This window comes from Centroberyx affinis, unplaced genomic scaffold (assembly GCF_046629955.1).
Source record: "Centroberyx affinis isolate AG114_WGS23_722 - 3 ecotype Tasmania unplaced genomic scaffold, CSIRO-AGI_Caff_v1 ptg004578l_1, whole genome shotgun sequence".
Lineage (NCBI taxonomy): Eukaryota > Metazoa > Chordata > Actinopteri > Beryciformes > Berycidae > Centroberyx > Centroberyx affinis.
The window spans coordinates 20,212-45,524 of NW_027282201.1; the positions used below are offsets into that span (position 1 = coordinate 20,212).

Genomic DNA, 25,313 nt, shown 5'->3' on the forward strand with positions numbered 1-25,313 from the left:
GTAATAAAATAGTTTGACAGCATAGTTGTTTTCCTGAGGTTATCTAGCATGGAATCATTTGAACTAATTTGTGGACTGTATGACAAAGGAGCTAGTCATCAGCATAGTATGTTACATGACCAATCAATCAATGATTGGTGAATTCTGTCTCCTAGGCGATGAGCTGTATGCGGGCGTGGCCACAGACCTGATGGGGCGGGACTTCACCATCTTCAGAAGTCTGGGGAGACGCCCCTCCATCCGCACCGAGCAGCACGACTCACGCTGGCTCAATGGTCCGTATGTGTGTGTGTGTGTGTGTGTGTGTGTGAGAGAGCGTTTGAGAGAGTATGTGTGTGTGTATGGGTGTGTCAGGGTACAGGTCAATTCACTTTCTATTCAATTTATTCAGGATGTTAATCTTCTTCAAAATTCAAAAGCTGGAAAACTTTTTTTTCTCCATGTAGCAAAAAAGTAAAAAATGATATTTCTCTGTGTGTATTATGCTTTCTAAAACAAGATGTGTGTGTTAGCTGTGTGTTACTACATATGTACCTGAAGCTTCACTGGTTGTGTTTTCCAGTTCATTAGAACTATCCTAAATCTGTCAATTGTATTGTTTTTTTTTAAGCAAAATTCATATCTTAAGAGTAGAAAATATAATTGATGTCCTTCCTCTTTGTTTTCATCTACTAGAGCCAAAGTTTGTCGGTTCCTTTTGGGTCCCGGAGAGTGAAAACCCTGACGATGACAAGATCTTCTTTTTCTTCCGGGAGACGGCGGTGGAGGCCCAGGGCCTGGGAAAGTCCACCTACTCCCGCATCGGACAGCTGTGCAGGGTGAGAGATTATTTGGCATTGATGTCCAAGTTTTTTAAAATAAACAGGGTGTAAAACTAACACCAGACACAAGCCAAATACTGGTCAAGTTTGTCTACTGTACCAGCCACTTTGGCAGATAATCAACCGAGGCCTTTTTCTATTCTAAAAATAATATTTGGTGAAATAGTGGCTGGTGAATTGTCTGCCCAATTTATGACACTGCTGTTGCTCCCTTCCTTCAGCCTATAAGAATTGCTATTCGTTTTCTTGTGCTCATTTTCAGTTGACCAATTCTTGATTTGTTTTTCTTTAACCAGAATGATATGGGTGGTCAGCGAAGTCTGGTGAACAAGTGGACGACCTTCCTGAAGACCCGTCTGATCTGCTCTGTCCCAGGAGCCGACGGCAGCGACACGTACTTTGACGAGCTGCGTGAGTTCACTTTATACACTCTCAGTAGAATAGAATATCTGTTCGGCAACAGTATTTACCTTATTTTTGAATGAATTACATAAATCAGCCTCAACAATTTATAAGTAAGTGGACTCATTTATAAAAACACGCTTTAAGGGGAAAACATCCTAAACACCACTTGAACTTCACAGGCAAAACCTGGTGAAAGACTTCATAGTGGACTAAAATTATTAAGGTAAAAGTGTGATGTAATGTAACTGGTGTTTGAAGAGAATGTCCTGCAGGGAGCTTCAGTGAAAGTGGTCAAAAGTGGCCTTTTGATCTTGGATTGGTGAAAGCATAGTGCCAAAATTTGTCCCAATTTGACCTCACTCTGGGCCCAGCAGATGTCCTAATACGGTTAAGGAGCGCACTTTTGTCTCAACTCAAATAGCAAAGTGGCAAAATAGGTCCAGCTTTCTTATTTTCTGACCCCACCTTGGGCTACATCTGTCCAGAACATTCCATAGTGAGATAAAGTAATCAGATTTTTCTGGAGTTGGAAAAAGCAAAACTAAGTGCTGAAATTGGGCTGATTTTCCAACCTTTCTTTGTTCTTTGGATTTTTATCGAGCAGCACGTTCCCTGATTTTGTCTCCCTCTCGACCCAGAGAAAGCACAATAAATTAACCAGGACTTCTGACCTCAATTGTAGATTACCGTTCAGCTCCACATTCCTGTAGACTTGGAAAAAGCGTGAGTAAGAGATTAATTGGTAATATTTTCTAACCAGATCTGAAGCCAGTGTTTTGGCTATGGGTTGGGATTCAAAATGAGTTCCAGGCCTGTTTCTGGTGAGTCGTCACACGACAGAACGCGCTAATGTGTTTTCATTAGACTGGGTCCAAGGGCGAGACTAAACCTCTAAAGTTTGGGCTGTGAGCAGAGGAAGTTTTATGATAAAGATAAAGAAGACATAATTTAGTTCTGAACTCGATCTGATTGATCTTCAGACTTCTGGTGCCAGTTCAGTTTATTTTGTCTACACTCATAAATACTCATAACGAAGCGATACATTTTATCTGTGTATAACTTTCTAAAACATTATTTATGCTGTAAAGAAATAGGCTTTCATCAAGGAAGCATTGCTAGTCTTAAAGAATCAGTCTGAATCTTCTATCTATGCCTCTGCTCTAATAGCACAACATATCCCCTAGTTTAATAAGGGAAACCATGTCAGACAGATCAGGAGAAAGCCTTAGTTTATCTATTGTAATAGATTTAAATACACCTGTAGGCTATAATGCAATCTGTCCATCAGATACCTTGGCCTGATAAAAGGATTTAATCCAGACTTGGAGTAATCATTATTAAATCAAGAAAAGAAAACAATTGAAATTAAATTTAGAAAAGAATGCACATATTCTTGTTCACACTAATTGTATTTTTTTTTTTTATTACACAGTGGGTTTTAAAAGGGTTCAAGGAAACTCCTGAAACTCACTCGACACATGACCATATAAAGTTTCTAAAAGGAAAACACCCAAACTGCAGTCGCTGGGTTTCTCCACAGCAGCTGCAGCAGCAGTTCAGCTCTGAAGATATTTCTAATTGATCTGTCTGACTCTATCTGTGGGCTATAATACGATCTGTCTGTGTGCTTCTGTCTTAACTCAGCGAAAGTTTAACTAAGTGGAAAAATTTGTCTACATTTCCAAACCTACCTTATATTAGGCTATATCCGTCCATCAGGTTCCCTCGTATGAACAATGAATCTTTTATCTTGACCAAGATTTTTCTGACCAACCTGAGGCAACGTCTTTCCAAAAGATCCCCCTGTAAAAATAAATCTTTTGATTTTTGGATCTAGAGAAAGCAGAATTAAGGGTTAAATTGGCCTGAATTTCTTGACCAAACCTCAAGCTTTAAGATCACAACTATTCTTGAGGAATCCACTTCATCTAGACAGGGACAGCAGAACTATGAAAAGTTGTCGTCTTTGTTTAGTAATTCAACTCTCACAAGTGTAGCAAAATCTTTTAATGAAACAAAATCTTGTTAAATTTAGTTTAGTTTATCAAAGCTCTGCTGCAGGCTATAATGGATTTTGTCCAGCGAGTTATCAGTGAAATGTCTCTTTAAAGTGGTTAGACATGGCCATAGGGCTTTGTTTATCTTTCTCTCAACCTTTGACCTCTCAACTGTCACCTCTGACCTGTGTGTGTGTGTGTGTGTGTGTGTGTGTGTGTGTGTGTGTGTGTGTGTGTGTGTCCATCCTCCAGGCGACGTGTTCCTGCTGCAGACAAGGGACAGGAAGAACCCTCTGGTCTACACAGTCTTCTCTACTTCCAGGTCAGAGTTCATTCATACGTGTATGTGCATGTGCATGCGTGTGTGTGTGTGTGTGTGTGTGTGTGTGTGTGTGTGTGTGTGTGTGTGTGTGTGTGTGTACGTGTATGCGTGTATGCATGCATGTGTGAAGAGAGAATGTGTGAGATTAGGCAATGTGCTTGTTTGGGCAATGAGCTTGCATGGGAAGTTGGATTTCTATGTGTATAGTTAGGTTGTGTGTGTGTGTGTGTGTGCGTGTGTGTGTGTGTGTATGTGTGTGTGAGAGAGAGAGACAGATTCAGAAAGAAAGGGAGAGAAACAGAACTTGAATCACTATTGAAACTGTCATTCTGCTCACCCAATCCCACGTCATCAGTGTGTTTGAAGGGTTAGCAGTGTGCAGTTGTCCTTGTGTTTTAGTGTGTGTGTGTGTGTGTGTGTGTTTGTGTGAGAGAGACATAGAAAGAGAGAGGGAGAGACAGAATGTTTGTGTGAGTTCTCTAGCTAAACCGTTAAGTTTTTGTTTTCCCTTCCTCTGCCCCTCTGTCCCCCAGCAGCAGTGTATTTAAAGGCTCAGCTGTGTGTCTCTACACCATGAATGACATCCGGAGGGCCTTCCTGGGGCCCTTCGCTCACAAAGAGGGGCCCAACTACCAGTGGGTCCCCTTCCAGGGAAAAGTGCCCTACCCCCGGCCTGGCATGGTATGTCATTGATCAATAGATTAGTGTTAAGATCAATAGAGCAGTTCTCTGATGAGCATGATAGTTTTAATGATGTAATCGTGTTCAGGGGCCTTAAAGCAGCACTAGGCAACTTCGCACTTTGGCGACCCCAAGTGGCAGCAGGAGATCACTGTTTGAAATTTTGAAAGTTTGAAGGACTTCATTACCCAGAAATCATGTAACATGATGTCAGTAAACCGCACTCTCGGACCTAAATTTTTCCGCTTAGTGTGTTAGTGGATAAAAATATTTTGCCAGCAGGTTCAGCCATCGTTGGTGAGGTCAGATTTCTCGCGGCTGTTTAGGAGACAGCTTCGTATTCCACTCTAGTTTTGATTCATCGCTTTCTGTGTGCCAAGAAAATGATCTGAAATGGAAGAAAATATCTGAAATTAAATTGGGCAAACAGGGTGACTCCAATGTGTCTCAATCAGGGCAGATGGGACGCTCTTCTCTGTTGCAGCCCCACTCAGTGATTTAGGCTGATATATATATTTTTATATCTAAGTCTTATCTAGTGCAGCTTTGAATATATGCAATGAGTGTGCAAAATATTGGGAACACCTGCTCATTCTGTGAAATTGACCAGGTGAATTCAGGTGAAATCTCGGATTATATTTGAAATCCACTTCAGACAACTGAGACATTGATTGTGCAAAACAAGGCGTTCCTGTTTTTTTTTGTACATTCAGTGTACTGTATGTGTATTTGAATCTCTCAGTCAGATGGGAGAGGTTTCTCAATGTATTATACTTGTAACAGCCACACTGTACATTCACAGTCCTCTTTACTTTACGAGACCTCAAAACCTCCACACAATCCCCCAATCCTTGTAATATTCGGTTATTAGGGTTCTTACATTCTGCTAAGCACACAAGCGTAGCGTCAGCAGGATTTGTTTTACAGTGATTTAGCTGTTGCTGCCATAGCAGAACAATCCCCATTGTATGACTGCAGAATAGTAGTTGCATTTGGCCGACAGTAAACCCTTTCTCACGCCATCGTCACCTCACTGGGCGGTAACATTAGAGGAACAAATGAAGTTACAAGAAAAGAGAAAGAAAAAATCATGCTCACAAGTGAATTATGTAAAATAAAAAAGATAAAATTTTTCAAATGCATAAAACAGTAAAGTTTAACACTATATGAGCCAACTGTTTGCTAGTGCACTGTATTCTACTGTAATATATTGCAATGTCTTATCATTGGTTCAAACCATAATCACCTCACTACGCTGTCAAATAGAAAAAATAAAAAAGTCCTAACACTATTTTAACAAAAATCTATAAATAGCTTGCATGATAGTATATTTTAGTACCATTTTAGTATCCTGGTTATAATGTCCAGGGATGGAATTTTAATTACAGAAGCTGACTGTACTTTGACCTGAAGTAAATCTCTCTCACATCCTAAGTTGTGACCCATCACACCATAATCACCTCACCATGGCCTGCTGGACTGCGGTTCAGTGCCTTGTGGCTTTGTTTACCTCAAGACAACTGAACTGTTGACAAGTCAAAGATTGTATTCCAATCTGCACGCGATGCAAACACCAAAACAAATTTACCCGTCCATTACGAGTCATTATGGGACGTTTTACTCCAAATGTGGTCAAGAGAATCTGAGAGAAGCCTGTGCTGTTTCAGTGTTGAGTCCAGTGGTGTAGCGCTGTCATAAATCCAGTACAGTAGAATTGGATTCACTGAAATTTTTTAAATTCTTTGGTCAGTGGTCTAAATCCTATTTAAAATGTAAAACGTGCATGATCACATGTTCCAGATTGTCCAGTATGGCCTAATTTGCGATCAAAATCGTTTGTCTAAATGACAATTTGGCTAAATTCAAACAATTTCATCCTATTTGTGGAATGTATTTTCAAATGTTTGCATCATTTCAGTCAATATCTCCATTTCATTAACAGGTGAATTGGGATTTCTGAGGATGGGATAAAAGATTGCATTCATTTGTGCTGTTGTGCATCAGTTTACTAAGAAGAGCACAAAATAGCATCTGCAAAATAGCTGCAAATGAAATGTGAAGTGGGACATCTAATGACAGTAAATGATATGTGATCACTCCTCTACCTCTAGGAAATGGGAAATAGAAGCAACAGTTCGCTATTTGCAAGTTTATTTTTGTACTGTATCTCTTCATATTTTATGTTTGAGTGGATAAGAAGTTTCGTTTTTATCTTCAAGTCTGTATAAACGTGGACCTAACATTGGCTAATACATTGAATTTCTCTTCATCAACCCCCATTAGTGCCCCAGCAAGACGTTCGGCAGCTTTGAGTCCACTAAGGGTTTCCCTGACGATGTGATCCAGTTCGCCCGGCACCACCCTCTGATGTTCAACCCGGTCTACCCTCTGAACCGCCGGCCCGTCTTCCTCAGAACCAACGTGGACTACAGCTTCACGCAGATCGCTGTGGACCGAGTCGGTGCTGCAGACGGACAGTATGATGTCATGTTTATTGGCACGGGTAAGGACTTCTTCTTTTTCAACTCTGATTCTCCACTTCTCAGCTACATCAGTAAATACTCAAAGCACTGTAAGAAATATGAAAATAATGAAATGAAATAGAAAAAAAAAGTTTATCTAAAGCTCTACATCTGTTATTTCAGACAAAGGAACTGTACTGAAGGTGATCAGTGTCCCCAAGGAGAGCTGGAACAACATGGAGGAACTTCTACTGGAAGAACTGGAGGTCTTCAAGGTAAGAATATTATATAGAAGAGATAAAAGTATTTTAGACATTATAAAAGTACTTCATAACATCATAATACTGCATGTCGTATGCTGTGTAATGATATGTTGTATGTTGAATGAGTTTTGTGTTCAATAATGCAAACCCATGTTCTCTATAATGTAAGGTGGTAATTGATTGGTTTTATTTCCTCTGTTCTTCAGGATGCCTCGTCTATCATCAACATGCAGATCTCCTCAAAACGGGTAAGTCTGTTTTATACTTCAAATCGCTGCTTAATCAAGAGGAAGGCCTCATGTTAAATTGGATATTGTATTTCTTGCACTGCAATGAATATTTGACCCAACATGGAAAAACAGGCACATTGTAGGAGACCGTTTTTTGTTTGTTTGTTTTGTTTGTTTGAATTATTAACTAGGAGACATTCGGAAATCGCAAACCTCTGCCAATTCTCCAACCTGCTGTTACACCCAAACACATCATTCCTGCCACTTAAATTTGTTAGTTAAATTGATTTCTTGAGCCTGCAAACATGAACCTAGGATTTGGAATCAAGTCTCTATCTCTGTCAATTTTATAGTTATGGCTTTAAAATGATAATCATCTAATGGTAGAAATCCCAAATCCGGATCATCACCAAAATCTAATCAATTGTTCCCTGGCCCAAGGCCATCCGTTCATCTGTGCGTAAATCCATTAATACGTTTTTGAGACATCCTGCTGACAGACAGGGGCACAAAAATTACCTGCTTGATGGAGGTTATTACTGAACCAATGATTTTTAATTGGATTTTGATTTTCTCTTGTAAAATGGGTCTCCTGTAAAGTTAAATGAGCCTGGGTTCATGACATTTGGACACATATACAGGGAACTACCAAACCCTTATTCCAAACCCTCTTCTAAAATTTGTCCCTCCACTCTCCCTCTGTACACAGCAACAGCTCTATGTGGGCTCAGACACAGGCATAGCCCAGGTTCCCCTCCACCGCTGCAGTGTGTATGGGAAGGCCTGCGCAGAGTGCTGCCTGGCCAGAGACCCTTACTGCGCCTGGGACGGGACGTCCTGCACACGCTACCTGCCTAACACCAAGAGGTATGGAACAAAAACACTACACACTAATGACACACCTCCGATGATAATTCATTCATTTGAAAAATACTGTATTGTGATTGCAAGGTCAACTGCTGTATTATCAACTACTTCTCACATTATTGATGTGATGGAAAATTGATGTTAACTCTAAATGACTAAACATCATTTTACAGACGTTTCCGTCGTCAGGATGTGAGGAACGGGGATCCCAACACCCTGTGTTCTGGAGGTAAGACTCTGCTGATTTTAAATACTGTAGGAAAATAATCTGCATATAAAATAGAAGTAGAAAGACATCACAGTCCAACCCACACTGTTTGATTGAAAGGGGATCTCTGGGAAGTGCAGTGCAGAAACACCACAGCAATGAGTGCACCAAAGAAATGGAATTACAAAAAGAATCTTGTGGATTGCAACTGAAATAATTATTAGTATGCACACCAAATGTCCTCTAAAGTGATATCTCAATTTGGAAGAACTTTTTTACATTTCAGCATGCACTCTCTGTAGAAGTTAAGCAACAAGAAACCTCATTAACTGACCTTTGGTTCCACAATCAACAATGGCATTCAGGATTTTTCCCCTGACTGTCAATATCAATAACTGCAAAGCTACAGAATATTTGGCAAATACTGGATCCACGGCACAGATTACAGTAAGAATACACTGTAGGGTTTTAAAATGAAAATGCAGCTTCTGATATCTCCCCGGAGCAGCCAGATTTGGTGGTTGACCGTTCATGAACTGCTGTAGAGGTATGTGCAAGAACAAAGCGTTGCTCTGCTCATGCTCTGACTCACAGAGAGACTCGGTGTCTGACATCTCACCGCTCTCTGTGCCAAAGCCAAAATCCTACTCCCTTCACCCCCGCTGACCTCCGTCCTCTCAGCCCACAATACCGGCTTTCTGTCGCTATCTGTCTTTCTGCCACATAACTGAATCAGGCTAATCGCTCAAACAGAAGGACTGCTGGGTAATAATACGATTACATCATGTGGCGGTATTGTAAAACCCGATGGAGGTCAAAGTAATTGTCTGCGACTGGTGGCATTGCCCCCAAGCACTGATCATGGGTCAGTTTGGCAATTTCCTCGCCATTGTTTCCCCAGTCATTTTTTGTAGTAGTGGTTAAAGGTAAATTTGGTCTTTTTTTGTCCAGTTTTGGTCTTAGAGCACCTCAGACATGCTTATTTGCATTAGATAATAAAAACTATTAATTCTGACTAAAATATAATGCTTGCTCATCCAGCATTGCTGAATGAATATAGGGGAAACGCTGTTGCCCACTAATGGCTAAGGTTAGGATTTGGGGCACTGAAGTCGATCCTTGGTCATTACTAAACTTCATCACTCATCAATTGTCTCACAGTATGCATAAGAGCCATTGTGACGATATACGTGACTTAGAGCGACCAAGACAATGAAGGCCCTTGTTTGATATGAAACACGCAGGCCCAACATGTTCAAATCAAACCCCCAAAGTACTGAAAACATCTTCAGTAAGACTTCCTAACAGGAAGCTGACATCACAAGTGATTGTTGTGAACTTTCCCATCAGCACCAACACAGAGGCAGTCATCAATCAGTGCTGAATAAGACTCCATTGTAGTGATAAACAAGACATACAACAAAAGGAAGCTTGCATGAAAAAGGCCTTGTTTCAAGGACGTGTTTTACAAATGTGGATTAAATCTAGTTCTTGTGATGCCAATACAAGAGATAATTTTGCTCACAAGACTGAAAATGACCTAATATTTAGTCTTTTATTAATCTTTATTAGGGAAACTGTCCCTGAGTGAACTTTGAATGTGGTTTCCTAACTGAACCTAATCATCTCAGCTCTAAATGTCTATTCTGTTCTATTCTGTTCTATATGTTCTGTTCTGTTCTATTCTGTTCTATATGTTCTGTTCTGTTGTGTTCTGTTCTGCCCTGTTCTCTTCTATATGTTATTTTCTGTTCAGTTCTGTTCTGTTCTCGTCTATTCTATTCTCTTCGATATGTTCTGTTCTGTTCTATTCTGTTCTGTTCTGTTCTCTTCTCTATGTTCTATTCTGTTCTTTTCTGTTCTCTTCTCTTCTATATGTTCTGTTCTGCTGTGTTCTGTTATGCCCTGTTCTCTTCTATATGTTATTTTCTGTTCTGTTCTTGTCTATTCTATTCTCTTCGATATGTTCTGTTCTGTTCTGTTCTCTTCTATATGTTCTATTCTGTTCTGTTCTCTTCTCTTCTATTCTATATGTTCTGTTCTGCTGTGTTCTGTTCTGCCCTGTTCTCTTCTATATGTTCTATTCTGTTCTGTTCTGTTCTGTTCTGTTCTGTTCTGTTCTGCTCTGCTCTGTTCTGTTCTGTTCTCTTCTCTTCTCTCCTCTTCTCTTCTCTTCTGTTCTGCTGTGTTCTGTTCTGCCCTGTTCTCTTCTATATGTTCTGTTCTGTTCTGTTCTGTTCTGTTTTGTTCTGTTCTGTTCTGTTCTGTTCTGTTCTGTTCTGTTCTGTTCTGTCCCTGATTCTATTCTGACACTAAGTGCAGTAGGTAGATGCTGTGTTTTACATGTCTGTGTCTCTGCTGCCCCCTGCAGATCACCACAAGCATCGTGTTGCAGAGAGGAGGCTGTATGGAGTCGAGGGAAGCAGCACTTTCTTGGAGTGTATCCCCAAATCCCTGCAGGCCAGAGTCACCTGGACCTTCCAGAAACATCCACAGAACCCCCGGGAAGAGGTGAGGGGGAGGGGAGAGAGGGGAGGAAGGGAGGGAGGGAGGATTAGAGGTGTGGGAAGTGACAAGAGACCATGGCCCAGATTCACTAAAGGTTTGCGCAGGGAAGAATGTGCGCTATATCACCAAAACAACCAAATCTGATTCACTAACGGTGTGCAATGAGTGGAAAACTACTTAATAGCACTTCTCAAAAAAATGCCTCTTTGCGCCTATCATAATTATGCATGTAAATTATATGTAACTCTAAGGCCACACAAGTCAAGTTTGCGCCTAATTGCTAACACTTTGCAACACCAATTCCCTAACTAACTGTAGCACATATAAGATCCTTTGAAAGGTGCTGTAAAGACAAGAAAAAGGATGGAAAAAGTTTTCCATCCTAGAAACTCAAATCAGATCAGAGAATGCTTCATTTATAAAGGGCACCTTAGGCCAGCCTTGACGGATTTGGTTTAAAGCAGAAGCACATAATTTACGGTTGTAGTCGGTGATGAAGGGGAATATTTGCTTGTGCAATGCTCTCTTAAAGGGCTTGTTGATGCTGCAACTTGTTTTGCTTAAATTTCTTAGTGACTAAGGACAACTCTGCACCCATGACTTTAAAATCATTGTTTGGGATCACAGCTACTGAAATGACAAAAAATAGGACTGTCATGTCAATTTATTTCAGTTTATGTCCTCTCTTACTTTTAGCTCCTTCATTTCATATCTTCTCACTTCTTGTTTCCCAGGTGCGTCTAGACGACCGCATCCTCCAGACGGACAGAGGTCTTCTGATTCGGCGCGTCCTGAAGAGAGACATCGGCGTCTACCAGTGCCACGCCATGGAGCACGGCTTCACCCAGACCTTACTAGGCATCACCCTAGAAGTCGTCCCCTCAACTTCCCCCTCCATCTCCAACTTACCCTCCGACCCCCCTGTCCGATTGGACCCCCGCAGCGGAGGCGGGCCCCCGCCGACCAATCAAAAGCTGTGGTACCGGGACTTTATGCAGCTGGTGGACCACCCCAACTTGAGCACCGTCGACCAGATATGCGAGCAAGTTTGGGCGCGCAAGACTGCCAGCGACCAACCGGATAAGAGCTCACCGGCGGCAGGGAAGCAAGCCGTGCCTCTGGGCCCTGTGGCCCGCCCCCCTAACAAGAAGTGGAAGCACCTTCAGGAGATCAGGAAGGGGAGAAACCGCCGGACCCACGACGGGAAGCCGAACCCACGGGCGCCGCGCAGCGCAGGGGAGTAACGGCAGAGACGGGAGAGACGGAGGGAGAAAACAATGACTGATACAGAGAGAAAGGAGGAGCGGAGAAAGGAGGATGACGATCGAAAGAGACTGAGAGACCAAGAACTCCTGGAGGTGTTGAAATACACATACAGATACACCCCACGCACACACACACAGACACACACACACACACATTCACACACACACACACACACACACACAGCACCTCCTCTGTTGTGTATATTTATCTACGGATGCCCCCACTATATTCTACCCAGATTCCCCCCCCAACCAACGTCACCAAATCCCCTCGATCCCCCAATCCTCGTACCACTGGCCAAGCCCCTGCATGTACTGCCTTACTGCCCATACTGATTCTGCACGACCCCTTTACTCTCTTCCACTAGTATAGTTGAGTGTATAAGCAGGTATTTGGGAATATACCCACTTCTTTCTCTGGGCATAAAGCTTACACTCACCTATCATCCCCATTGCCACTGACTAAACATGGACGGTGCGTTCACAGTCCAGGATTACCACGTCTTTCTCTGGGTGTTAAGAGTCTTCCTACATGCTAGCCCAGTTACCAGTGACACAAACTGTATGTGGATGGTGGTTCACAGTGTAAACGCCTCCTCATTGGACAACACCACTACACCCCCTGATCAAAAACTGTCCCCCAAAGTTGTATGGATGAACTCTCCCGAAGGCTTGTCTTAGCTGAAGACCTCATACCACTGTAGAACGGACCAAAATGGTGGATTCAAGTGTTGAACAAAGTGGGAAAGGATGGTGAAACATGTCAACATATCAACTGGAATATACTGGAAAGTTAATGGCCTATGACTGGAATAATGGAGTTGGATTATTATACACACACACACATGCAGTATAACTGATGAAATGGGCACACACACATATCGAACGCACAAGCATGCAGACAGACACACACACTGGATGGATTGATCCACTTTCTCTGGTACTCTATGTGCACATGTCTCCAGTATCCTCACATATCACAGGTTTTGTATGCATAATATGACACGATGCAGTCATGATGGAGGTGGAGATGCTGTCAAAGTGTGCGGCGAAGGGGAAACTTGTGGCAAAGACGAGCATGTTGCAGAACTGGTTACACAGTAGGTTTTTCTTTAAGGCACATTGAGGCGTGTTGCAGCAAAGTGAATCACACAGTACGATGCAGTCATGGTTCAAGAGCAGTCGTATCTGGCCGGATATGATTATATTGCTTTTATTGGTCCAAACCACTAGAAAAGGAGGGGGTGGAAAAACTACTGGCATTCCATGGTATGAGAGAAAGATCAGACGTTTACACAGAGAAAGGAGTAAATCTCTATGTCGTGATTGCAGAACAAATATGAACCCTAGAGTACAGTAAAACCTGCATTATTATTATATGAACATGTTTTAGTTTATAAAATGCAGTTTATGCAGTATCTTTCTGCACAAAGATAACACACAAATGTCATACTGAGAATTTGAAAAAAAAAAGAGTTTTGACATGACCCATAAAAGCACTAAAATTCACAATTTATTGGTCAACTCCCAGGCTGTGTTCTATGTTTTTCCACATTTCCATTCGGGGATATAAGGAGGGATTGTGAATATGGTGATTTGACTATGAAGCATTAACATGGTGAGGAGGAGGAGGAGGAGGAGGAGGAGGAGGAGGAGGAGGAGGAGGAGGAGGAGGAGGAAGAGAGGAAAGTGGGGGAGAGAAAGATGGGAAAGAGATGCGTCCCTTTCTCAGCAAACCCTAGTGGACTCCGAGTATGACAACCCATGCTTTTGGGCTACAGTACAGTATATTAGCATGATATTTATGAGTGAAACTATGATTTTTGTATTCTAAGCGGTACTTCTACTCCTTTGCTCTTTTACACTGTTGTTGCATATGTTGTTTGTGATAAATAGATATATGCAAATGATATTTGAGATGACCGAGCGCGTCGGTCTCACTCGCACACGGACAAGTGACTCCTCGTTCAACACGGTAAAACACACACAGACAGAAGCCTGTTCTTCTGCGCTGTTCACGATGCATTTTCACTAATTTTATACACTGTTATAATCACTCTTCATGTAGCGTTACAGTCATTTCCAGTCGAATATCATTATCATTTGCTGCTTAACAATGTCATCTCCTTCTATTGGACAATAAGGACGATAAGGTCTTCCTTCCCTCTGTCTATAGTCCCATCTCTCTCTGTGTGTATTATCTGTAAAGAAGCCCTATTTGTTGGTTCTATGTGATAACATGGTGTGTGTAGCCTGCCCCCCAGTGTCCATTGTGTGTATAGGCCCGGTTTGAAGCGCCTACCTGTGGTACGATGACGTATTCTTCATATCATAGTCTATCCAACGTGAAAGAAAACAGCTGGCTTTGTAAGATAAAACACGCCTTTACGTTTTTACATTCATGAAATTTCAATATCCCTTTTATGATGGATACAAGGCCTAGTTTGTGCTGCTGCCAGGGATTTGAATCTGAGCTGTTGTTTCTCAAAAGTATCTTGGTGTAAAAGTGATGTTTCATTTGCAAAATCGGTTTATGCAAAAAGACAGCAGGGAATACAATGACATTATCTTGGTCGTTTCAGTTTGTATATGCATTATAAGTATGATTTTCAAACTATGGATGCAAAAAAAATGATGTCAATAATGGTATTTTTGACAGCTGACATTGGTACTGGAGTGTTCATTAGCTCACACAGGGAAATGTGTGCCAAAAAAACATAAAAACTGTCTCTAAGATCATCCGGTTCTGTGATAAGATGATGGGAAATGCTAAGATACTGTTGGAAAAGCAGCGCCTGATCCCAGCAGGCAGCACACACTAGGCCCGTGAGTGGATTTTAGATGTATGGAATCATTGTCGTTGTTATTTATATACCTGCTTTATAAAGATGTAATTAACTCTTTAAACTGAACTGAACTGAACTGACTGACGTCTGTAAAAGGGAAACTCTGCAATTTGACATCACATCCAGGAATTGAGGAATCACTGCAAAAAAGATGAAAGGAAAATAGAAGCGATAATAAAAAATGAGTTTAACTGTAGGGAGATGCAGCCTAATCTACACATGCCCCATTTCCATAAGCCTTGTAAAACTACATAACTAATTGAGTTTAGACTACTAATTCACTAAAAGAGTTTACTTTTTCTTTTAATAAGAGGCCATTTTACTTTGGTAGTGATGTCAAACTTGGGTGAGTCTCCCTTTTAAGCCGGCTGTTGTTTTGTGCTCTTTTGAAATTGCATGACCAATGTTAGTGGCTATATGCGTTTGACAATGGTGCGGAGGAGAGAAAGAGCAGAGAAAAGAGAGAGAGAAAGAAAGCACAATGTTGAATATTATTATTATTCCTATGTATTTATGTGCAAAGATAAGCTGATATGTTGTGGTGGATTTTTATTTTTCTTATAAATGTAGATTTACATCTGTACCTTTCATGTTCTGCTGAGAAGGACTCATCCTCAAGACTGTTTTTGTTTTGTACATTACAACCAGTGGGGAAACACTTCCTGAATCCAGTGTCCAATTAGAGTCATTGTTGTTCACACAGCCCTCCAATCAACACTCCTGTTGTATCCCATGCCATGTGACGCACCCCTGTATGATAAGTCATAAGGAGAGGTGTGTGTGTGTGTGTGTGTGTGTGTATGTATGTGAGAGAGGGAGAGAGAGTATGTTGTTGTGCATGTGCTTGTGGATTGTGTGTGTGTTTGTGTGTGTGTGTGTGTGTGTGTGTTTTGGGGGAAAGGAGAGCTCTGTATATAATGGCTAAGGAGCGGCGGTGTGTGTGTCGAGCGGTCTGCTGGTGAAAGTTCAAAGGTCGAAGGCCAAAGTTAACGTGGTGCACTGTAATACTCCCAGAGGTCTTTGTGAATTGTCGTGTTCGGATTGTTTTTGATTAACACAATAAAAAATACCCAGTTACTTCAACACACGTTTGGGCTTCTTTCATTCTCTCTGTCGTGGTTTAAAAGTAATATTGGTAACACTTTACAATGGGGTACATTAATTAAGGGTTAGTTAATGCTTAATACGCATTAACTAACCCTTAATTAATTAACAGTTAACTAATGTGCCTGGTAATAATTTACTAATGGTGTTCATGTTAACTAAGGTATTAATTTATAGCCTACATTATTTAATAGTTTATAAAGATGACTATTAAATAATGTATAAATTAATACCTTAGTTAACATGGACACCATTAGTAAATGATTACTAGTTAACTGTTAAGGGTGTACCCTGTACCCTTATTATCAAGTGTTACTGTAATATTTCAATTTTTTTCTGTTTTCTGTCATATTTTTACATAAATAGTATTGCTTGTATGCAAGAACAAAAATACCAGCAGTCAGTGCATATTTCAGGTTTAGTTAATGTCAGTGTTTGACTGTCCATCGAGTCGAGTCACAGTGATCACGCATCAACCCACTTTCTAACAATACTGTGTCTAATAGCACAGTGTTTGTATACTTCAGTTGTAATTATGAGTCATGTATCTGTTATGGTGTTCAGAGGTAATATCTGTTATGCTGCATTTATCTGCTGAGCTTCTTCTAAATCACAGAGCAAAGTAATTCTAACATGACAGTCAGACATTTTCAAAGAATGAAGATGGTCTGCACCTAAAAAAAGATTTTGAAAATTTAAAATAAAAAAGGCTTGCTTCATTTCAATTTTTATAATTTAGACCTGTACAGAAGGAATCACATACAGAGATATATATTATATATATTTTAAAACTCTGAATTCTTCATGAATAACTGAAATAGTGTCATTTGCCTTTCAACCACATGGTGGCAGTCATGCAATAACGTAAGAACCATGATACATGAGCAGTTATTGATATGAGCAAGTATTTTTTTTTTTTCATACTACTTTCGTGACTTTGTGTATTGAAGTCCACAATGTTATTTGCAGTTTTTTTGACCATTTAACAATTTATTTCTCTCCTGCATAAAATTGTTTCAAACTGTTTCTCAACATGTATGAATAACTCTAGATTGAAGCTGAGAAATGTCCGGTCCAGAAATAATTCAAAGAATATGGTGGACTAACTTTTTCAGTATTCCTTAGGAAGACATCGGCACATTCACAGTCAGTGTGTATGACTGCTTCTTTTTTTAAGCCATATGTCAAGAGTAAAGGTTCACACACATCCTAGATCATTTGATAGATGACCTAATCATCTGTACTAGTACAGTGCCCGTTCGCGCCGCTGGTGCACAGAGCGCTGTTCACTTGTTTATTCAGAGTTTATTAATATTGAATGTGTCGCGTGTCCAAATTGCACCAAATCCGACACTGCACTTTCTTGGGTCCCCAGCAATACACTTGCCAAGTGTGAAGTCGATCGGACGAACGGTTCTCGTGATATGCGACGGACACACACACACACACAGACAGAGATTCCTTGCTTTATAGTAGGATGGACTAAAGCAGGTCAAATAAAAATGGCATCTGTTGTAGAAGTCTGTCCAAAATGCATTGTGTCTATCAAACTAAATTGCAGGACTGGACTGCTTCTGTGAGAACGAGCAACTGTTCAGCAAACATGTAAAAAGCTGGAGTTCTATGATGTCTGTATTTGAAATGAAATATTTGCTTTCTTTCTCTTTCAGTCCTATATATTTCATTAAAAGCTGAAAAGATTATATTACATTTTTTAATAGAATTTTAAGTGGAAACTTCTAATCTTCTCTCCTCTGCCCTCTCTCTCTCTTTCTCTCTCTCTCTCTCTCTCTCTCTCTCTCTGTCTTTCTCTCCTCTGTACATATCAGCGCCACCATCTGACATTTTGACCCACATTCCTCATACTAATATCATCATGACCTGCCTGTCAGCGCTGGGAACCCAGATCCACTTTTCCCAGATAAGAACATACAACATGACACACACACACACACATACACACACACACACACACACACGCACACACACACACACACAGAAACTCCTGCCCGCATAAGTGAGAGCACTTGAAATGCACCTACACATGAAAAACATTCACATATGTTTAAGCATTCAGAGACGCTGACACACACACACACACACACACACACACACACACACACACACACAAACACTGACATGCATGAATGCAGTATGCGGTCACCAGTCATAAACACATAGGAAATGAAATTGGGTCCATATTACTCAAACTGGCAACCCATTAGTTCCCCAGTGTTTCCAATGGCCTTACCCACTGGGAGGGAGGCTTACTGTGTGTGTGTGTGTGTGTGTGTGTGTGTGTGTGTGTGTGTGTATAAATGGCTCTGCACTGGTCCATGCGGTCCTAATTGAGGGCTCATTTCCGTAGGTTGATTTTACTAGGTACCAATAGCCATTGTGTGTGTGTGTGTGTGTGTGTGTGTGTGTGTGTGTGTGTGTGTGTGTGTGTGTGTGTGTATGCATGCCTGTGTGCTTGTGTGCCAGCTTACCTGTGCATTGCATATATGTGTATGTGTGTGTACATAGTATATCTTTTTCTCTGTCTGCGTACATGCGTATGTGTGTGTGTGTGTGTGTGTGTGTGCCATGCAGGTGCCTCTTCTGCCCTCCCCTTCTCCCCTGCTGAGTAAAGCGAACACACTCCCCATACAGTGCAGTTTATCATAACAGGGTTAAACGTTGCCGTGGCACACAGTGGCGTCTGTATGTAACACAACCCCACTGAGCCCCACTACACACTCTAATGCCTCCTATACATGCCAGCCTGTTTACATTCAATTCGTCACACCAGTAAATGAGAAAAGAGGAGAACGGAGTCATTCCCATGCCATTCAATACAATGTTAAACAGAGACTCAAATAACCGTTAAATGCAGCACTTTAATCTGCGTCGTTATAATAGAATTTCTGTTATAAAGACGCCATTTTGTCCAAAGAGTATGAAATATGATCACAGAATACGTCAAAATTATAAGTCATTTAGCAAATTTGGTAAACTTAAGCCCCCTTTGGCGCCATTTTCACTCTCCTTTCTTCAACTGATGTAAAATCGAGTTTAGGTTGAAGGTTAAGAAAAGGTTTCTCTAAAAGGATGAAATGTTTGTATCAAAAAGTATTGAGCCTTTGATGAGGTGGAGTAATATGCTTCCTCTGGTGTCAAAATAGGTAAATGCAAATTGTATCACAACCTCTCCGGTAAAAGTCAAACGCAAAAATCTAAATCAGACTATTTTTATGGCATATCAGCTTAATTAGACAATATTTATTGCAAACTGACTGGATAGATGGGAGAAAAAAGTGATGACGTGCAAAATAAAAGTTGTGAGCACACCATCACCCACTGACTCACCAGTATAAGTGTATGTTTACCATCCAGGCTGCAGTGGAAATGATGCCATTGAGGCCTCAACTCCATTCGCTACATGAAGTAAACAATGCATATACTACATACAAGTGTGTTTACATTGGATTTCTAAATGAGGAAACAGGAGAATGTGTATTCCTGTGATTGCCTAGCTACTCAGTACAATAAATATATAGTGTATGCTAAATGTAAAGTAGTTTAAATGAACCATTTAAATGCAGTTTGTATGTAACTTCTAGCATGCCACTGTCTCCCCTACTGACTTTATGAATTGTTATGAGTGTAATTAAACTGATTGAGCTGTGGGATGCAGGGATTGATCTCTTAAGTAAGTTGAGGTATACAGTCTATTATATACAGTATACTGTATACTAGTATATACTAATTGATTTCTGCTGTAAGTCGTTGGAGAATTACAGCCACATTGAAGCTTCAGGATTTTACTGGCATGTTTCAAACCAAACAGTGAACCATCAAATGCAGTTATGTATACAACTATGTGACTACTACCATTTAACTGCCGACTTTATGGATCATTATTAATCATTTAAAGTTTATTGATTGGGTTGTGTTGTGCAAAGACTGATCCTAAAAAAGATTACAGAATGTATTGGTTTGATGTTGACTGCTAGATAAGGATCCAAATTATACCTACTGAATTGCCATTCAAAAGGGTATTGTGTCTTTGTGTCTATTTCTCATGCACACATCATAATACATTTACAAATGCAGAGTCTTCTCAAAACATCAATATAATACAAAATAAACATTGAGACTGCATTTCCCATAAACCGCCTAAAATGCATTCCGACAAGGAAAGCTAATATGTAGTTGAAACTATTCAGTTAGAAAAGTGTAACTGGAATAAAGTTGTGTATTCCTTGCAAAGTAAAATCTCTTCCTCTTTTCTGCCATAAAGCAATCCAACAGATTTCCCTCCAAATCCGACCAGGTGGCCACGTAATGTAAAATGCAGTTTAGAGGCTGACAATCTTCCTGATGATGGTCTTGTTTATTCACAGTAATTATACTAATGCCTCAAAATATATGTGGTAATGATTTATTGATGTTTATAATATTTGTTATTCATTTTACAATGTGTAAAAGCAGGTTAAAATGTACTTCTCTCTCTGTAGGAAAGTTACTGTAGGAGTGATATCATGACAGGACCATCTGATCGGTTTTATGCATGCGTGCCATTTTGCCGTGCTTCTGTCTGGACTCACACACAAACATCTGATCTGTGCCACATGTAGAAGTGGATTTGGAAAGTCTCGCCAACTATTGGATTTAATCAGAAAATTGGATTTGGTCACTTGGCCTTGGCCTAATGTTCTGTGGAACATTATACAGAGTTGTGCCAGGGAAAACTCTTTCTCTCATTCACTTAGGCTTTTTCAATCACTCTTTTGAAATAATTGTATTTATAATTTGGTATTTGAAATATGATTAACCCCACCTTCTCTGTCTTTAAACCATCTACACACAGTAAACACACACACACACACACACACACACACACACACACACACACACACTTAGCTACCAGGCAGTGAAACGGAGTGACAGGTCTAATGATTAATGAGCCTAATTAACAGTAATTACCTCAGTGATTAGCCTCTGCGAGTTAGAAAGACTGTTGACACAAAGGAGACAGGGCTCCCTCTAACTAACCATAGTCAATCATTCACACACACACACACACACACGCACGCACGCACACACACACTTTTGACCACTTTTTGATTTGTGCTGATGGAAGCCTACCACCTTGACAACGCAAACACTCTCCTACAGAAAACTGTTTCTATAGAAAACAAAAACCTGGACACAAGAAAGAAAGAAAGAAAGAAAGAAAGAGAGAGAGAGAAAGAGAGAGAGAGAGAGAGAGAGAGAGAGAGAGAGAGAGAGAGAGAGAGAGAGAGAGAGAGGGAGAGAGAGAGAGGGTCAAAGGATTGTTTATGATCAACCGAAGTGCCGAGACAGTCTCCACCGGTATGGGAGAGTTTATAATACACTGTGGACATAAACATACCTCAAATTAGCTCCAATTACCACTAGACATTTCATTAGAGTTCCAACAACAATGGATTAAAGAGACAGAGAGAGAGACTGTAATGAACGGACTGGTGTGATGCCATGGTAAATCCTGCAGACGTCTCTCAGTCTGTTATGTCAGGTGTGTGTGCGAGCAGAGAGCAGCTCTGGTGGCAGACTGTTATTGAGCTCAATAATCTGTGCCAATAAAGCCCCCCCCCCCCCCCCCCCCCCCCCATCGCACCCCATTCACATCACCTCCTTACACTGGAAACCTGGGTTCAATGAAGTGTGTTTCATTTCAACACACTGGGCAAGCCAAAAGCAAAAATTACCTGATTCCCATAGGATAATATCTGAAGAGAACAATCATTACACTCTCTGAAATACAGCTATTTTATAACTAAGGACTCAAAATAACTAATAACTTCAGTAATCTTCAAAAGTGAGATGTGGTTTTCATGCCAGCAGTCATTTTGTCAGAGTTGAGGACACATTTTTTGGTAACAATTTATAAGTGTAGTTAATGCATGAACTAATGTTGAATTTAACTACAGCGTGAATAAATGTATTCAAGTTTACTAAACTATTAACTGATGCAAAGTAAATGCTGTAATTACATTCTGTTCATGACAAAGTTTTCCCTTTGCCAGAACAGAGCGTTTGCAGCCGGGGCCCCGAGGCTCTGGAACGATCTGCCCGAGGAAATCAGGCCGGCTGAGTCAGTGATCTCCTTTAAGTTCCTTCTTAAAACATACTTTTATCGGAGAGCCTTTCCTGATTTTACTTGAGTTTTAATTTCCTTTGAACTGTCTTTTATTTCCTTTAAAAAAATGTTTTTCTTTTCCTATTCTTATCTTTTCCTGCACTGTATTGGTTTTTATACACCAAATTGTTTTTATCTGTTTTCTTTTAAAACCTGATGATTTTATGACTTGTCTGTTTTAATTATTATTTTGCTGCCTTTGTGAAGCACTTTGTATATGTGGATTTTGAAAAGTGCTCTATAAATAGAGATTATTATATTATTACTTTTTTTTATCACTAAACCATTAACTATCATATAACATGCATCAGGTGAAAACCACATTTTGGGATGAAACTCTCATTTTGGGATAAAATCCAATCAGTTATACCTCATAAAATAATGATTGTTTTGCTTGTAAATTGAGCTGCGTAAGCCAGCAAACAGCTGGGTAAAACACGCACACACATACACACACACACACACACACACACACACAGGAAGCCGGGCCTACTGTGGACAATGCCTCGGTCAGACCGCATGAAGCTTGCAGGGAGCGTAACTTCCTTTTGGTCAAGGTGTGACAAAACCCACAGGAAGGAAGTAGCTCAATGACTACTGGGTTTCACTCAGGACACTTCCTGTGACACACACACACACACACACACACACACACACACACACACACACACACACGCACGCATCACTTCCCCCATATCTTCAGAATCAATTAACCCTGCTTACACAGAGTAAATGAGGGTTAATCCCTAATAAAACACACAGCAGGCCTAATCATTCACTGCTTTCCCACACTGCAGTGGTGTGTTTATGTGTGTGTGTGTGTGTGTGTGTGTGTGTGTGTGTGTGTGTGTGTGGTGGTCTGACACGGTGAGAGAGAGAAAATCGATTGAGCCGCTGTGTGTGTGTGTGTGTGTGTGTGTGTGTGTGTGTGAGGAAAAGTTTGTGCAAGAAGCAAAGTGACAGAGCAAGAGGCTAAGAAAGAAGGAAGAGCGAGGGATAGAGAGTGTGTTTGTGGAATTAACTGAAGGAGAGAGAGAGAGAGAGAGAGAGAGAGAGAGAGAGAGAGAGAGAGAGAGCATTAGGTGTATTGGCAGCCTTCATAAAGTGAGTATGAATAGGTTTGGTCTCAGGTGGGCAGTTGCAGAGGTGCCTGTGCTGTTCTGAGTACAGCTGCTGCAGTTATTACACACAGTTAGTACACACACACACACACACACACACACACACACACACACACATGGCCAGTCCTCTCAGGCCGGTCATTACCTCTGACAAAACCAAGGTGCCCTGGAAACGGACCAATCCTACGTCAGCGGCGTTCCTCAACAGGAAGAAAACAACCTGCGATACTTGTGTTATTGACCAGACACTTCCTATAGGAATATTCAGTTAACATTTGTGCTAGTGTGTGTGTGTGTGTGTGTGTGTGTGTGTGTGTGTGTGTTGTATGGTTCACTTCCAGCCTTAAAGAACCAGGTGTTCAGGTTCCTTTCAGTTGTTTATTCCGCTCCATGTAAAAACAGCACCCCTCTCTCTCTCTCTCTCTCTCTCTCTCTCCCTCTCTCTCTCTCTCCCCCCCCCCCCCACCCCCCTCTCCATCAGTTTACAATACCTAAAGGGTGACTCTTTCAACAATACCTCATGAAAACACATGTTCCCGTCTGCATTACAACAAACATCTGTCCGTGGCTCGGATAATGTTCTGTTATTTGCTGAAAAGGATCATGGGAATGCCAGTAAATTACAGGCCCATGCAGCATCATCTGCCCTTCCTGATGACAGGCCATGTCCTGAGTAGGATAATAACAAAACACAGTGAGTGTATCATCTGGTTGGTGTACGTAAGTTCGCGTGAACTCCAGCCGTGAATCATCATTTCATAAACGATGGCTCGGCTCCAGGAAAAAGGAGACAAAATTCGCTCAATCTGAATCCTCAGCAGACAAAGTTCACCAGTCCTGTGTTAAAGTATATTCTTCAAAACCAGTCAAACCAGGCATGTCCTGTGTGTGATTTGGCAAGATACAGCAAGTGGAAAGTAATATTTAAGTGCTATACTTAAATCTACCAGGTAACTTTGCATGCTGGTGGCTCCAAATGGCAGCAAGAGGCAACTGTTTTAACATTTTTCCCATGGTGCAGCCGAGGGCATCACAAGCCAAATTCAGGTCAGTCAGTCAGTCAGTCAGTCAGTCAGGTAACGCTTAGTGAGATGACGCACTTCATCAGATGGCCTCTAGAGGGCGTTTTTGACTGTGAGATGTTTCCCATACAGCGGCGCAAAATCAAAGTGTATAATCAGTGTATATAAATGGATCTAAATGGATCTCTAATGTGCCTGATGTCGCATCACGTCATGCCTGCAGAGGTGGAAAGTAACAAATTACAATCACTCTTGTTACAGTAACTGAGTAGCTTTTTTGTGTACTTGTACTTTTTTGAATAATGTTTTAAATCAGTAATTTTACTTTTACTTAAGTATATTTTGTTTGAAGTAATGTACTTAGCTACATTTTAAATCGCTTCCATTACAGAGTAAAAGAAATCCAAAGTTTCCCCAAGTTTTCTATGAACTGCGCGCCAGAAACTGTCCAATCTATTGGCCCTGGATAACTGCAGCGCCAGAAGGTGAACGACGGTCAGTCAGACAGCGACGAGAATACGTTGGCGCTTAATAACGGAGGAGGAGACGGATGTGTTAGAAAAAACTTCTGCAGACCTAAATCAAACTGAAACCCCATCGGATTTGGTTGGAGTTGAGGATGAACTTGAGGAAAATGAGGTGAATCCCTGGCCATATTTAAGGGACTTCTCCGACTTCAAGTGCAAGAACGGCAACAGCTTTGTTATGCAGTGTTGAATTGACATGTTTGACTCTGTTTATGCACTTTATTTTGCAAAGGTGTTCTTTAATAAAAAAAAAAGAATCTAGTTTGAGCTTTATATATGTTTTTGTACTTTTTTATTGCATGGGAGAGATGATATAAGCCGCCCTCCACCCCCACCCCAATGTGAACTCAATCCACAGAGTCTCCCGGTGTGAAAACAAAAGTGAAATTTAACATTCCACAGTCAATAACGGGGATTTGCAGACAGTAACTCGTCTGCCATACAGACTTTAATGCTGGGTGACGTTACCTTGTGGTATTTAAGTAACGTTAATTTAAC

General features: G+C 40.9%; 1 protein-coding gene across 1 annotated transcript in view; it reads left to right on the forward strand.

The window, feature by feature from the left end:
- The window catches only part of sema3b (sema domain, immunoglobulin domain (Ig), short basic domain, secreted, (semaphorin) 3B), a 32,594-nt gene extending 16,647 nt beyond the window's left edge, over positions 1–15,947 (forward strand). The window contains exons 6-17 of the mRNA XM_071544447.1: positions 156–275; positions 676–818; positions 1,118–1,232; positions 3,476–3,545; positions 4,082–4,226; positions 6,510–6,729; positions 6,872–6,963; positions 7,158–7,199; positions 7,891–8,048; positions 8,222–8,277; positions 10,628–10,767; positions 11,499–15,947. Coding sequence (XP_071400548.1) covers positions 156–275; positions 676–818; positions 1,118–1,232; positions 3,476–3,545; positions 4,082–4,226; positions 6,510–6,729; positions 6,872–6,963; positions 7,158–7,199; positions 7,891–8,048; positions 8,222–8,277; positions 10,628–10,767; positions 11,499–12,008 — 1,811 coding nt within the window. The 3' untranslated portion in view covers positions 12,009–15,947. The remainder of the gene's footprint in view (positions 1–155; positions 276–675; positions 819–1,117; positions 1,233–3,475; positions 3,546–4,081; positions 4,227–6,509; positions 6,730–6,871; positions 6,964–7,157; positions 7,200–7,890; positions 8,049–8,221; positions 8,278–10,627; positions 10,768–11,498) is intronic.
- The last annotated feature ends 9,366 nt before the right edge of the window (positions 15,948–25,313 follow it).